At 37.0% G+C, this 15,875-nt stretch overlaps 1 protein-coding gene across 6 annotated transcripts in view; it reads right to left on the reverse strand.

Annotated features, from left to right (window-relative positions):
- AHI1 (Abelson helper integration site 1) overlaps positions 1 to 15,875 on the reverse strand; it is a 91,862-nt gene that overhangs the window by 48,475 nt on the left and 27,512 nt on the right. For all 6 annotated transcript variants that reach the window (XM_042016615.1, XM_042016613.1, XM_042016614.1 and 3 more), the window contains 3 exons: positions 14,426 to 14,556; positions 12,987 to 13,127; positions 10,891 to 11,093 (listed from right to left, as the gene is read on the reverse strand). In XM_042016615.1, coding sequence (XP_041872549.1) covers positions 10,891 to 11,093; positions 12,987 to 13,127; positions 14,426 to 14,556 — 475 coding nt within the window. The remainder of the gene's footprint in view (positions 1 to 10,890; positions 11,094 to 12,986; positions 13,128 to 14,425; positions 14,557 to 15,875) is intronic.

The following is a 15,875-nucleotide window of genomic DNA, read 5'->3' on the forward strand; positions in this document are numbered from 1 at the left end:
TCTGTTTAAAGAAAGGAGACAATCACCAATTCACTCTAGTTTAACTATCTCAAAAATGATATATTTTATCTATCTATTACTTCTGTAATTCAATAAATATTATTCTACTCAATAATGCATAATATTTGGGTCTTGGTAGGTGTACTGGAATGCAGGTAGTATAGCAGTAAAAATGTGTGTTGAATTACTTGACTGGGCCAGAGAGTATCTGCCACCATCTGCTCTGCACCACTACACTAGATCTTCATCTTAACATGTCTGTTTTTTGTGCAGGAATATGGATTTAATTCTGTGGAGGGAAGTTTATAGTAAAAACTGTCTTTGACTAACAAGGGACTCTTGCCACAAAGGCGCACAATTGTAATGACTACTTCAACAAAAAGAAAAGCAAGATAGAAAATCAGATTAATCATTGAACATGATTTTAAAAAGCCTTAAACCTGCTAGATTTTACTACAGTGTACAAATTTAAATGAATGCTAGTAAACAGAAGCTGTGAAATGTTTTCAGAATGGAGGCCTGTTTTTCTGAACAACTGCAACAACAAAAACAATCTGATTTTCCTACATTTACATATGCAAGCAAGTAAACTTCATTGTTATAAAGTTTTCCCTGATAAAAAAAATGGTGGAAAGCCATTAGCTTATGTGTTTACTAAAATACAGTAAAAACAATCTGTTCTGCAAATGTTTCGAGCTCAGCATTCCAGTGTTTCATCTTCTTTAATCCACTGTAAGCTCTAGGGAGAGCCTTTCTCCCTAGATGAATGAGAAGATCTCCCCTTTGCAAGAATTCCTTGCTGAGTGCACACTACACTATAAGACAAATGGAGGCTTTCCAGTCAAATATTTTAATGGAAGTCTCTTTCAAATTTGCTATCAAAAATTAAGTTTCAGATAATACCAGGAAATGAAGACAGGTTGAATATACTGGCCTTTGGAAACCAAACTAAACCAAACTAAACCAAACTATTGAAAACTAGCACTTAGGAGATGCCTCCCCAGTTCATCCTGGAAGGAAGAATTATGAAGCTAAACTTGTTTTGATTCTGGTCCTTGAACGAACTATTTAAGAGATATGGAACTCTATGTAAATTATTCCTGTACAACATTTAATTAACTTCTCTTTATTTTCCTGCTGTACTATGCAAACACTCTCACTATACATGCGAAATAGCACGCTTTGAAATCAAGTGCAACAGACACACACAAGAGAAGACTGAACGTGTGGTCCTGAAGATTTAAGAAAATCACCCGTACTAAAATGCAGCGTAAGTTCTCTTAGAATACTTCCTTCTTCTCCAGGCCCTTAAAAACAAGATAAAAACCATTTTTAATAAAAGAGCTTTTAAAAATGAAGTTTTAAATCTAAGCAACCTCACAGGAAGTGATTAATTCCTCCCCTTTATGGCAGTGAAGCTGAATGCAGGTGAGCTATAAAAGACTGCCCATCCAAAGCAGAGACAAAACCTGAGTTTTAATGACCTTTCTGCCACTAGCTCTTAAGCATTATTTAAATCTCTAAGAGGCCCAAGGAGGAAAAAAAAAGCACATGTTAAAAGAAATGGGAAGCACTCAGTTAGTAACTGAGGACTAGTGATTCAAGCACAACTGTTTCCAGGTGAAGTACAGTGTTCCATGAAAAAGAATTAATTCTCCTACAACAGGCGGACATAAGACTACCCACAGAACAAAATGAAGCAATCTTTTTTTTTTGAAATGCATGCTGTGGGAAGGCATTGCTAAATACCTTTACAACAACGAGCAAAGTTGGCTAAGATAGCCAACCATCAATTTACTTATTTTTCACAACAGGCTCCACTTGCTTCATGCCCAAACCACAGCTTTATCAAAGACACAGTTTACTACTATCATGAACAGAGTAAAACTAAGAGTTAAAACATTTGTATCATTTTTGTCACAGTAAAGATACCTATATAATTTTTGCCAAGTTTAAACAAAGACTACTTGCATTTTCTGTGTTAGGGCAGCTCTATGCAAATTATGCAAATACACATTTTCAGTGGAACTAGTTTTCACATTAAAAGTGAATTGCATGAGACAAAAAATAGAATGCTCTAAGACTTGACAGGGTGACAAAAGCACTTTCTCTTTTTCCTAAGAATGCAATTTAATGACCTTTGCAATCAATATAATCAACATTTCCATATATACTTGCGAGCCTAATTAAGTTGGTCAGCTCTATATTACTTTTCAATCTCTTAGTTTTAGGTTTCTCTTCTGAAACTTTATGTCTCTAGGACACTGCTTTCAAAGACAGTTTAAAAGCATTAAGACATTATTCTTCAGAATTTAAAAGCTGAATCTGAAATAACAAAACCCCATAATACAAATTCATATTTTTCTCAATGCTAGAAGAAAATACATAGGCAATAATGCTTAAAGTAGGAATATGGCACTACGGCTTTTAAATTTGCAATGTAAGTTTGAATCAAGTTTACATCTATGTAAAAGTACAATCGCTTCTATGACAGTAGCACTAGAAGGACTCCAATGAAAGCTGGGATTCTATTGTGGTAGAAGTCCTGCAATCACTTAGAGATAACCTCTTCTGCTCTTAGACAGCTCTAGGCTAAGTAGAAAAACCAAACATAGCTAAAACGAGATATTATCCCCACACACAAGCAAAACTGAAATAGATTTACTTTGCTTGTCTGAAGCAAGTATGTTCCCCTGAGGCTTCTACAGTCCTCTTACTCTGATTATCCAGATCAGGAACTTGTCTACATGGCAGTATGGTTTCCTTGTAACTTGAGAGCTCAGCTGTTTTTCCTCATAGAAGCCCAGAAGTGACCAGGGCATACATATAAAAATTGACACTAAAAGAGGCTTCATGCTACAGTTTAGTCATTGTCTACAGATGCTATGTCTCATCACAAAGTAATTATGTATACTCAGTTCCTTAGCTCTGCCAGAGTTCTGGCATTTCAATTACATGTTACTTCAAAAGCTTTTTTCCTTTTTTCTTTTTCTGTCTTTAAAAAAAATGTTAAGGAGAAATTAAGATTATTATAAACACTTGGAATAGTAAGCTTCTTTCATTTAGTCACTAGGAACACTAAATTCTTTGTACAAGAAACAAAACAGTTAAATAAAGGCTCAGTTATACAGAGGACTCAGCCATTAAATACAAAGAGAACGACACAGGATTCAGCCATTAAACGTGACGAGAACGACCTTTCTGGAATTGGATAAAACTGGCATTTCAGCTTAAGAACATGCCTAGATATACACATCCTAGTAGAAATGGGCTATGTCACCGTCAACAACAGTAAAAAGTAGATTTGTCTTGTTTAGTAAGAGCCAAGTAGCTTATTATGTAAACTGTGACTTCATGGTATGATTAATGCTATCAAAAAACATATGACCAGGGGGGAAAAAAATCCATTAGTTCAATAGTTAATTTTAAAATGGCTTTTTTTTGCAAATGAAAAATGGATGTAACCTGTCCACACACAAAGATACTTGTCCTATGATTTTATTTCTCTTTCTGTTATGAAAAATAAGACACCAGCAATTCTTCTAACTCAAATTTTGTCACACATACAAACCTACTCCTTCATACCTGCTGGTAAAAGACATTAGGGTGTTATGACTCTAAACACAGTACAGAGCTTCAGGTACTCAGATGTTTTTAACCCCACCCCACCTACCACACACAACACAAACTCCCCCCAGCCCCCCTGTACCTGGTTATACTCTCAGCTTAATCTTGTCTATCATTCTTTAACTCTCAGTTAGAGTCTCTTAGTACTTGAGCCACGATCCATTTCCTTTCTGCACCAAACACAGAATCGAGTTGGTAAAGACCTCCAAGACTACTGAGTCCAGCCTTTGAACAAATACCATCCTGTCAGCTAAACCACAGCACTAAGTGCCAAATCCCATAATTTCTTGAACATTTCAAGGAATGGTGACTCTACCACCTCCCTGGACAGACAGTTCTAATACTTAACCACCTTTTTAGTGAAGAAATTCTTTCTGATGTCCAACCTGAACCTCCTCTGATGCATCTTGTGGCCATTTCTTATTGCCCTGTCACTTGTTGCCTGGGAGAAGAGGTCAACCCCCCACCTTGCCACAACCTCCTTTCAGGCAGGAAGAATGTTCTTCATGTTGCAAGAAACTCTATCACAGCCCCAATAACCATTACCAAAACTGTCATTAATATTATTAATTGACTCAGTGCCCATTTAAAGTATTTTCTCTTATTAAAAGTTTCTAATAAAAGCTGCTTTCTCAACAACTTGGTGACAACAAGCCAGCTGGCAGAAGGAGAAGTAATTTGCTGGGTTTTAACATGAATGAATCCAGCTTTCTCTGCTTTAAAATACTATTTGAATAAACATAGTGTGCCAGTTTGGACACCCCAAGACACACAGCAATACTCAGACAGCCCTGTTTAACTTTGTTCAGCAAGGACAAAATAAACATGGAGTAACTACTCTGTAACTGTACCAATATTTATGACTAGACAGGTAATAGGGTAAAACTTAAAACAAAACCAATCAGTAAAACCCACACACAGTAGAAGTCCTTAATCAGTGAGTAACTTTTCCTTAACTTTACGAACTGTACGAACTTTTGTGGCAGGAAAGCTAGTACAGGAAAACTGAAAACAAAATTAAAGAAACAACCACTAAAATCTTCACACAGTAAAAATTCTTAACACCAACTTATTTTGCTCTCTGATAAAATTATTATAAAAGTATATTTTTATGCTAAAAAATGAATGAAATTCATTTTCTGGCTGGCATACCATTTATATAAAACATAAGTCACTGAGATACATACAATGGTGAAAGAGGTCATGGTTTAACTCTAACCTAGGCAAAACCAACACATACATCTATTTTGACTGTGCTGCTTTAAAATTCACCTGTTGGTTGCCAAAAATGAAGAATGCATAAAAAAATTCTTATTAGGCAAAGAATCTTCTAACATAGAAAAATATGACAGACTTTAAGAACCTGACCTGCTTTGTAAGATTTTCAGACAGCGGTGGGGAGGGAATCAAGTGAAAAACAAATCACAGAAAAAAACTCCATTATTTGTTCAACTTTTTCTAACACAGGCAACTTTATTAAACCTAGAAAATTTAATGAAATGGCAAGAAAAATTCATCACAATTTCTGAAACCTTTCTATAATAAAACATTTCTTAAAGACAAAGTAAAATTCTGGCAAAGCTTTTATAAGCTATTAAGTATTTTACCTAGATAAAGCTTCTAGTAATAATTCAGCCATTTCATATCAATAATCAGTTTATTAAATCACAATGATTCAACAGTATCTGCTTGGAGAAGAGAAATGGAGAAGAGGTTTATAAAGGTTATCTTTACATAGCAAATGAAATGCACAGGATTATAGGATATCAGATGCACCATAGCTTATAAAATACATCCATGTTCTCTACTAATATGATAAAAAATTAAAAAAGAGATTTTAAAAATACTGCACATTTCTTATACATATGATAAGATTGTAGAACACCAGTACCTTTCCTGGTAGTTTGTAGATAAAAATTTTGTATTGCTGGCACAGTTGAGTGAAACAGCTATTTCAGCCTGCAGGAACATTGCACCATTTTCTCGTACTAGGCCAAGAACATTCACAAAATAGGCAATGTTTTAAAAAGAGTCCTCAGTACTTAATATATTATGAATTCTGGTTTTCCATCTTCAGGTAGAAGTTATAGTAAGTTACTACAGAATTCTTACCTTCCAGATCTGCACTAAACCCCAGAAGTCAAGCATGGTATTTCAGAATTTACCAAAACCAAGATGAACCAGAGGACAGATTCTTACAAGACTGAAAATGGTAGCATGAAAAAATACACACCACTTGGGCATCCAGCTCTGCCTCTAGGTTTTTGTTGCAGACAAAAGCACAAGTTTCCCTCTTCTTCCACTTGATGGCTTAGATAGTATCAGTATCATGTTTATGTGTTCCCCAAAAGGGTTGCACGCTTTTTTCTGAAAAGCAGTGGCTTTAAATTCTGTTCTATTTCAACACAAGAAGATGTATTTTGCATCTCCACTAAATTTTAAAAGGAGACCATCTGAAAGGACTCTAGTATTTGATGTATACTACACAAAAGTATTGTTTATGAACATATTTTACAGTTGTACAGCTCAGTGACGGAAGTTCAGTACATTCCATGCAATCTGAGATGTAAGCTTCTGGATTCTCCAACAGTACCTACTTCCTTTATGAATTGTGCCACAGCAATAAATACACTCAAAGGACAAAAAACAAAAACCAAATAGTTGTAAGCATTTCTGTACATAGGAAAGAATACTTTTACATTCTACTTGTCTAACATTGTATTTATTATGCTCCGAGTATCAGAATTTTGGTAACCACTTTGATAACCTTTTAATAACACTTTTCAGAAATACATCATGAAGTAAAGACTGGAAAAGCTAATCATACTTTAACTTAGAAGCATTCATATATTGAGAGATAAGGCAGCCAACATATAATTGATTCCAAGTCTAGTACTACAGAGTATACACTGATGCTATTCGTGAGTGCGACAAAGGGGTCAGGCATCTAAAAGCCCAATTTCAGAGCTGGAATACTACATCTTCAAAGAAAGCCCTTCTCTCCACACCTACACAACATATATCGTCCCCTTGTTATGGATAGTTAAAAACAGGTTTTTTCACTGCTAGATAGAAGTGAAATTTAAAAAACAAACAGTAACATTGAATGAAAACCACTTATGAGCACTCCCAAGAGCCAGAGATGAGTTAAATGTTTTCCTATCAAAAACTTCTATGAATAGAATCATACATTAGTATTAGTTCCCTTAGGCAGAGATAAATAATAATAACTGCTGCCAAGATTCACTACTCTGTAATTTCTCTGTGTGGTACACAAGCTGATTCTGCATTCTGGCTCCATACAGAAATTAATTTTTACCTTTTCTATCAAACGGTCTTGGCTTTTGTGAATTGCTAAAGCTTTAGCACAATAGTCAACTCTCAGTTCTAATTATACAATTTCTGGGTTAATAAGAATGGCAATGTTGCAGAGGAGAAGAAAAGAAACTTCATCTATCTCCTAATTCATTAAGGTTCATGTTCAGGTAACAAAGAAGAAAAACAGAAAAATAAAAAGCTATTGGTTCTAAAGGGACCTGGAAAAAAGGCATGGGTCATAAGACAAAGACCTCAAGCTCATACAGGATCAGAGTACTCTCTATTTCTATCTAGCTTAACCCAAACTTTAATGTACTGACATTTTCTTTTCCAGTCCTGTATCTAAGTCACAGAACTCCAAACTCTGCACTTAAAAGTTAAGTTTTGAATCCAGCAGCTATGCTGCTAAGTTCACACATGTTAAAACCAGAGACCCCTGTTTTGTCAGATTTCCTGTTTTTATGTTCCAGCACCTTTGTCTCATAAAACATGACTCCAGGCATTACCTTAGGCCAGGTCTGCAAGGTATGCTGCCACCATGCTTGTCCCAACATGGTATTTCCTACATCTCTGGGACAAGGGCATGCAAACATGACCCAAAGACCAGGACTACTGTGCACTGGGGCAGCCCCACCTTGAGTGCTGTGTGCAGTTTCAGGTGACACAACATAAGAAAGACATTAAACTATTAGAGAGTGTCCAAAGGAGGGCAAAAAAAATGGTGAAGGGCCTTGAAGGGAAGCTGTATGAGGAGTGGCTGGGGTCACTTGGTCTGTTTAATCTGGAGGAGATTGAGGAGAGACCTCATTGCCATCTACAACTCCCTCATGAGAGGAAGAGGAGGGGCAGGCACTGGTCTTTTCTCTGGTGCCCAGTGACAGGACCTGAGGAAATGGCCTGAAGTTGTGTCAGGGGAAGTTTAGGTTGGAAAATGTTTTTTCACCCAGAGGGTGGCTGGGCACTGGAACAGGCTCCCGAGGGAAGTGGTGACAGCATCAGCCTGCCGGAGTTCAAGGAGTGTGTGGGCAATGCTCTGGGGCACATGGTGTGACTCTTGGGGATGGCGCTGTGCAGGGCCAGGAGCTGGACTTGATCTCTGGGGGTCCCTTCCAACTCAACATATTCTGTGATTCTGTGAAATACATACAAAGTAACACCTGTGTTTTCACCTGGATTTTTAATGTTCCAACTTGACCACAGGGCAGCAAACCACCCTATGTGTGGTTTCCTAAAGTCATCTTTTTCCATTTTTGCTTGTCTGTTCCCAGAAATATTAGCACATTCTCACACATGTGGCTGAGTGGCAACTTTTAAGAGTTCTACTCTGACAAACACTTTAGAAAACCATTTATGTGAGTGTGCATTCTAACAAGCCTTCCAGCAAAGCCTGCTTGCACAGAGCCATCATTTTTCATATGAGAAAGGGAATTGCACACACATCAAAAACTAATTCCCAATTACAAATGAGTAGAAATTTTAAGTTTTAATGTTATATATTTTACTCTGGGGCTGTCCAGAATGGGATAAATCAGGCAGGCATTATTGCAGCCACATGCAAAAAATGATCCTATCCCTGCTTGAAAAAGATCTTCTGCTGTCCCCTGAGTGTCATGTTGGATCTCTGGAAAGATCAGCATCAAGACTCCTTTCAAAGAAATCTTCTCCCCAATATCCCAGTGGTTTAAGGCCATGCAAGGAAGCACTCTCAGTGTTTATAATCACTACTGCTATGTGACAGATAGCAAACTGGATGTGGATGCTTTCAACCACCATCCTGTACTGTTTGGAAACTCACACAGTGAGAAGACTCAGATGAACTTTTTGACATCTCCCACACAGGTAGAGAGTTTTGGAGGATGCTGTCAAAAGCACTGATCATGTCTCTGCTCACAGTGGACTTACTCATCCCAAACTGGTCAATGGAAACCTAAGGTTACAAAACTCCAGTGGCTGAAAGTTAATTCTCCCAAACACAGTTGTAGGCTTTCTATTTCATCTAGTTACATGGTTCTGCTAAACCAGATTTGTCTCCCACAGTCCAGAACCACTGGTTAATCTGGGAATAAACAGTGCAATGATAAATACTCTCATAAATTCTCTATCCCCATCTTTTTCTTCATATGACCAGATATCCAGAACAGTAAAAATTTATCCTGGAGTATCTTCCTGGAGTACTTGTCCCAGACACAAGGCTACATGCTCCATCCTCTCCATGTTGTGCCCTTCTCTGATACACAACTTGAAGGCACTTGTGCTCACTCTAAATGAGTAGGAAGAGAATGAGCAGAAGGCAGAAAAAAGGTTTGCTTCCATGTATCAGGCCACATGTAACTGAAAGGTAGAAGCAGCTTGCCACTGTTATCCATGAGAGCTAGCATGTGGTGCTTCATGAAGGGGTTCACTGGGAGTTCACAGTTCAAAAATCAAAGGTCTGTGGGATAGCTCTCTTCCAGAGAGTTTCAAAACTCCGGCCTAATAGGGATGCCAAAGCCAAGGAACCAGACTAAATCTAATCCAAAGTAAAACCCCTACAGCATGATGACAGTAGTTACAGCAACCTCAGGAACAACTGCTTTCATCTACTCATCTGCTTCTTTTGTGATTCACTACTTTTTAATGCAGACAAAACCTAAAACTACATTTAAAAAATCTACACATACTCAAAAGTACTTCAAAATGAAAAATAGTAAGTGCAAACCCAAATGCAGTTCAAGTTATTGTGAAAAGTAATTATAACTTCACAGTGATATTCAGGAACATTCTGCATCCTTGCTGCATGCAAAATTGTCTCAAGTCGGGGAATTTAATTTAATTAAATTTATTGCCAATTACAAAAGCTTTAATTACCAATTTGGGTATTGAGAAACAAGACAAATAGTAAAACACCCATCCAAAGAAAACACTTTTCATCTCTCTTTGTCTGTCAGCACTTCAGGCACCGCTTTTTTCTCCTTTCTAATCCCCAGTCTCCTTGCTTTTGCCATTATGTTGCACTCAGTCCCTTTGGAGAGGCAACGGATGAGTGGGGCAGTACAGTGAGGTTACTGCATAGTGACTTGCTCTTTTTGACTCTTCTTGTTTCTTGCTCTTTTCAACTGCTTTAGTATGGATCCTCTACCAGACAAAATCCCCTTTGGGATTGTACCTGTCCAGTATGCATTCTTCCATGAATTGCAGCCCCTTCAGAGGTGTACCATTAGCTGTATTTTCTTTTGTGTGCCCTCATATATCTCTTGTCTCTCTCTTCAAGCCTACTCTGTTATTTCCCCCATATTTCTATTTCTGCATTGTTTTGTGTCTCTTGCATCACCTTCATGCCTCCTTCTGTGTCTTCTTTCACATCTCATTTCACACAACCCCTCACATCCCTCCTCCTTGTATCTTCACTTGTGCCCCCTGACACATTTTCCTTTGCATATCTCCTCTGCTGTGGTGTTTCCTGTCTCTAGTCAGTTCTGACTTTTCTTAAGTCTGTTTTCTCACAGATGCCATATTCTGTTTGGTTCCAGTTTCAGTTGTGCAGTGGGTCCATATCATCCTTCACTGAGCTGGCTTGAAACAGCTGTGCCCAGCACAGGGAAGACCATGCTTTCCTCCCAGCCCTGCAGCTCCCTAAAACCCCTGCCATTTACGCCACATACAATTTTTAAGGTGGACAGGAAGCTCAGCCGTAATGATTTATGGATCTGTGATTTCACATAGATGGACAAACAGCGACGGGCACTAGCATAAAAACATCCCTTGTCATCAGTACTTGAAAAACAAAATTAAGGTTTTTATGATTGCTCTTTTCTTAAGAGCTACTTACACCTGCATTAATATTAGTGAGAGATTTATTAATTTCCAAAGACCAGATGCCATGACAACACATATGGTTTTTTATGTATACCAGTTCCAGAATATGGGAAGACTACAAACTTCTGAAATTAATTAAATCTGACTTACCATAACAGAATCAAGTTTTTGTTTCACCTTTTGCATTCTCATTGATGCTCTTGCAACACTGACAAACTGATCTGCTGGAGACATCACTGAGCTCTTTTGTACAGGAATTTCAGAAAAACTGCTAAAGAAGTGTGGCTCTCTTGGTGCAGCTGTGGTAAGTGATGAACTGAGATCTCTTACGAGTTCAGCTTCCTGTTGTGCAACTGTAGAAATAACCAATATTAATGTCTCAGGTGAAGCCTTACATTGCCATGGGAAAAAAAACCCACTGAAGGATTGCAGCCATTTTGTCAGCCACGTCTTCAGTCAAACACCATCAGAAGCTGTACCAATAGTGCTATAGGGAAAACCTGAAAATTACATGAAATTTTCCCCTTACTACCCTTTTTTTTTTCCCTAACTCTTCTGATAAAAATATCTCAATTCTGTTATCTGTGTTCAGCAGCCTCTCATACAGAACTGGTATTTTTGTATTGCTTATGAACAACAGTGCTCCTCATGCAGAAATATTGGCATTGGGTGGGAGGAGGGAGTGGGAAGAGAAAGGAATTTTTCAAAGGCAATAAAGTTATAAAGCTTGCACTGAGTTCAAGTCAGTGACATTTCCCATTTTTTTCCAGCCTAGTTCAAGTGAGTTTATTATATTTGAGCAATTATTTCAGAAGCTGACAGACACATTATACATGCACAGGACATACTGACTGACAAATTGACTTTTGCAGTTTTTTGTACTATGGTCTCAAGCCAACAAAGGTTAAAAGAATTCTTCATGCAAGTTCTGCCTAGGATATTAATAAAACTGTTGGTGTATCTAAAATACATAGTGTCGGAGCCTTAAAAATTGTGTGTGACTAAAATTAGCTTTACTATATGTTTAAATCTTTCAACACTATGACAGTATGACTATATTCTAAAAGCAAAGAGGGTGCTTTTAACCAAAATAGGAACAAAAAGATAGTAACCAACAATGCAAGAAAAAGACCACAACCTATGCAAAGTCTTACTGTCAGCAGTCAGAAGACACAAATAACTATGACTGTGCTATCTGTGTGATCTCTAAATGTGTACGCACATATATATTTTTTCAAACTACAGTGTTAAGTTTTTTAAGACTCACTGTCTGCTCAACAATCAAAAAATTTTAAAGAAACCCTTCACCCCCCCAAAAATTTCATTGTTTTTTAAACTTTTTCCAAAGTACAGATATATCCTACTTAATTGAAGTTTAGCACTGAATATTGATTGCACAGTCATTCCACTTAATATTCCTGTAAAAGTCAACCAATTCAATAGACAACCTACACTGAGATTTTATATGAGCAATCCCATTACTACATTACTTAAAAAGCCAGTGTATAAAGACAGGATTAGCTTTACAGATCTGTTCCCTGCAAACATAATTCAAACAAAAAAATTACTGCATAATTCATATTAACACATTAACTCTCTAGATGCAAATGTTCTTACTTGAACACAACTACCAAAAAAGCCTGCAAAGCACAATCTGAATTTTATTTTGTATACCAAAAATTCAAAATTAGCATTTATCACTATCTTCTCTTCAATATAACATTGGGAATAAACATATCTCTCACATAATCACATCACAGATGTAACAGCTATTTATTAAAAGTCTATACACTCTCATTCATTTCTATACAGCTCCTCAACATTATTTTGCAACATAGCTGGCACAAACTATTGAGATCCCTATTAAGCTCCTAATTAGTTTCCCAAATGATTGTATTTTCTGGTTCCATAATTCATCTTGATACTGGAAAAAGGGCTTTTGTATGATGCTGCCTATATATGATAAAGTGCTGCAAAAATCACACAGTACGAAATACAAAAACAAATTTAAACTTGAGGGACCTCTGGTGATTTTGGCTTGGCCAAAACCCTTGCTTAAAGTGGCATCACTTAGAGCAGGTTGTGCAGGATCATGTTCAATTCAGTTTTGGTATCTCCCAGAAAAAAGATATGTATTATCATCAAATGACTGTTTTCTATTTCCTTTGAAAGAAGTACCAATACTAGCAAACCACTTATAAATACAAAATACTTTCAGGTGAGTATCAAGAAAATTTGTACTGTACCTTTATAATCATAAATGTATACAAGTATTGGATGGTTTTGACCAAAGGCACAAAAAGACACCATGTGTTCATGTGGATGAAAGGCAACATCACGAAGTGGAGATGTGAAGGAGAGTTCAGAATATATGGCCACCTGATCTCCTGCAGAAGTGAAAAAAGTTTATTAATGCCACAGGAACATATCTGAAACAAATTCAATACAGGAAAATAACAGCTGGTTAAAGCTTGTATTACTGCAGTGTCTGCCACTGTAAATAAATGTTGTTCAGTCAATTTCCTCATTGAGAAGTAGCATTTTGGCATAAGACAAAGGAAATATTGCATGATTTTAAGTTATTCAGTAAGTCAGAAAAGTTAGTGCTGTTGCAATAGCTGCAGGAAATGCCAGAGGATGCACCAGGTTAGCTGCGTTCTCTTGTTCTGATAAGCAAGTTCTGGAAAGGTGGCGTTCCACAGTATTTGTTTGTGCTTGCATTGTACAAAGATAGCCATCTTACTTGTGGATTTCAGCTATACAGTACTGACAGGAGTGAAAGTTGAGCAGAGAATTATTAAAAAATATAAATAAAATTAGCTCTTCAGCTGATGGCACTACAAATGCAAATACAGTGTGTAAACAAAGTCAAAACCCAATAAAAACATATTAATAACAAAGTTCCTCCCTCCTTTTATTATTTTTTTTTTTTTAAGTTTCAGGCAAATTATGTAGTGGCAGAGATTCAAGTTAATGTAGCTGGAAACATGGAAAGAAATTCAAAACAGATCTGTTAGTTATCTGCCAGTTTTAAAATATTTACTTGTTTTATTTTAAAAAATTATATAGATTATAATTACAGACAGAATATAATGTCATCAAATCCAAAATGGTATTCTGCTACTTTCTACTCTTATTTTTGTCTCTTTTACCTCCTGTACAAGAAACTCTACCCTACATTTTCGTCACATTTTTTCAGAAAAATTTTGGTAGCTATTTTGAAACTCCTTGGCTTGGGGACTAATTCACAGAGGAACCTTATATACCACACACCAAAAATATTCCATCTCTGACCGCCCACCACAGAGATGAAGTGGTTCTGAACAAGAGAGATTTGATTCTCAAATCTAAACAACACAACAGAAAAACTTACCTGACCTAAAACATTTTTTGTGCATTCCATTTTAAGATCCTCACCACATGTAAAGAGTTGCAGTATACAAAAAGCTGAGCCTCAGGTGCTCCAGTCATGCTGGATATTACAAATGTTACCTCTATTAATTTCCTCTAGAGAATTAAATCTGAGATTAGTAACAGCTATTTAAAAGGTGGAGCTGAAGCTTCAGGATTTAAGAACATCTTACCAAAGTTTAATTCCGTAACAAAAGTGTTTCAATAAACCTTAAAAAATCCTTTCCCCCTCAGCCCTGACAATCTGGCTTAAGTCCATAAAATAATTAGTTACCTGTTTCTGGATTCCAAACATAAGCCTTTCCATCTTCACTTCCTGAAAACAGGAATGTACCACATGGTGTTAAGGTGCTGTGAATCTTTTCTCTGTAATTTGTGGCACCTATGTATTTCTTTGCAGCCAAGCTAAAGATAAAGAAAGTTTGCAGATATAGCAGATACGTTCAGAATAGACAATCTAACTTTTTAAGTGTCAGTTCCCCCCTCTATTCCTCAGAAAAATCAATATACCTCGCATCCCAAACACAAGCACACACTTTTTGCAGAGTGCAGAGTTTATCCTTTCTTTTCCCTGACCTTCATATTGCACCTAACGGTATAGGTGAAAGTGTACATCCTTGTCTTTCAGCAGAAAAAGGAAATCCTCAGATCTAGAGAACAGATAGAGATGCAGTAATTTGCACTATCTTGATCCTGGGCTTTGCAAAAAAATGGGGAAATTGTCACTATTACTCCAAGCTCTGCCAAAAAAGTTTTCATTATGCTTCTTGAGCTTGAATGATTAAACCTACCCAGCAGCTCTCTTCAGCTCTTCAGACTAATGTCTCCTTGGTTAGAAAACCAGTAGTAGAATCAACGGATTTCAGACATAAACATTGATTTACTATTGATATGTTTAATATTATTTTGCAACTTAGGTAGCCTAATCTTTTTTCAGTGAAACACTCCTGGTCAGCACAGTCATAATGATCTACTGTCAAACAGTTTGTAGGCATCAAGTAGGAGAGAATCCACAAAAGGATAGAAAGAAGCCTAAGTCAGCTTGTAAGAGGCTATTTTAAACATGAGGCATAGCCTAGAAAAAGGTATCAAAGTTCAACATGGAGACTAACCCAGCAGCAATACTACAATGCAGAATTGGAGGAAAGAAGAACAGCAATAGGCCACTGTAGCCCTCAAGGACAGAAGACAGTATCTTTTCAAATTTGTTACTGCAGAAACAATGGAGGCATACTGGGAGAAGTGCAATGCATTTAATACGACAGTAAAATTATTTTAAACAATATTCCAAATGCGGATACCCTAGATGAAATTCTATTTGGCAAGTAAGAGAAAAGGATGCCTTAAAGATCCCAGTGCGAGACCATATTAACCCAAATAAGAATTTTAGCTGTATGAATAAGAAAGATAGCATCTCTGAGATGTCTTTAGGAGAGCCCTGCAAGATGTAAAACTAGCCTTCACATGAAGCCCCAAGGAGAGGACTGAACCCAAACCAAATCCCGATCACATACCTAAGTGACAGGACAGCAGCATTATCCAAAAGATGAAAAAAGCAAGTTGAAAGGGGAAAGTTAAGAGCAACCAGCTGTCAATCAAAGTGAATTGTGTTCATCCGTGACCTCCACCCCCTCTTTTCTCATGCAGGGAATGAACAGTTAATGCTGACGTGTAAAGTTATCACTGCTGGGTATCTGACCCTGTGGTTTATTGATAGACTTAAG

The sequence above is a fragment of the Corvus kubaryi genome, unplaced genomic scaffold, assembly GCF_017639235.1.
Source record: "Corvus kubaryi isolate FWS band 111438036 unplaced genomic scaffold, C.kubaryi_AGA036_p1.0 split3-73, whole genome shotgun sequence".
Taxonomy (NCBI): domain Eukaryota; kingdom Metazoa; phylum Chordata; class Aves; order Passeriformes; family Corvidae; genus Corvus; species Corvus kubaryi.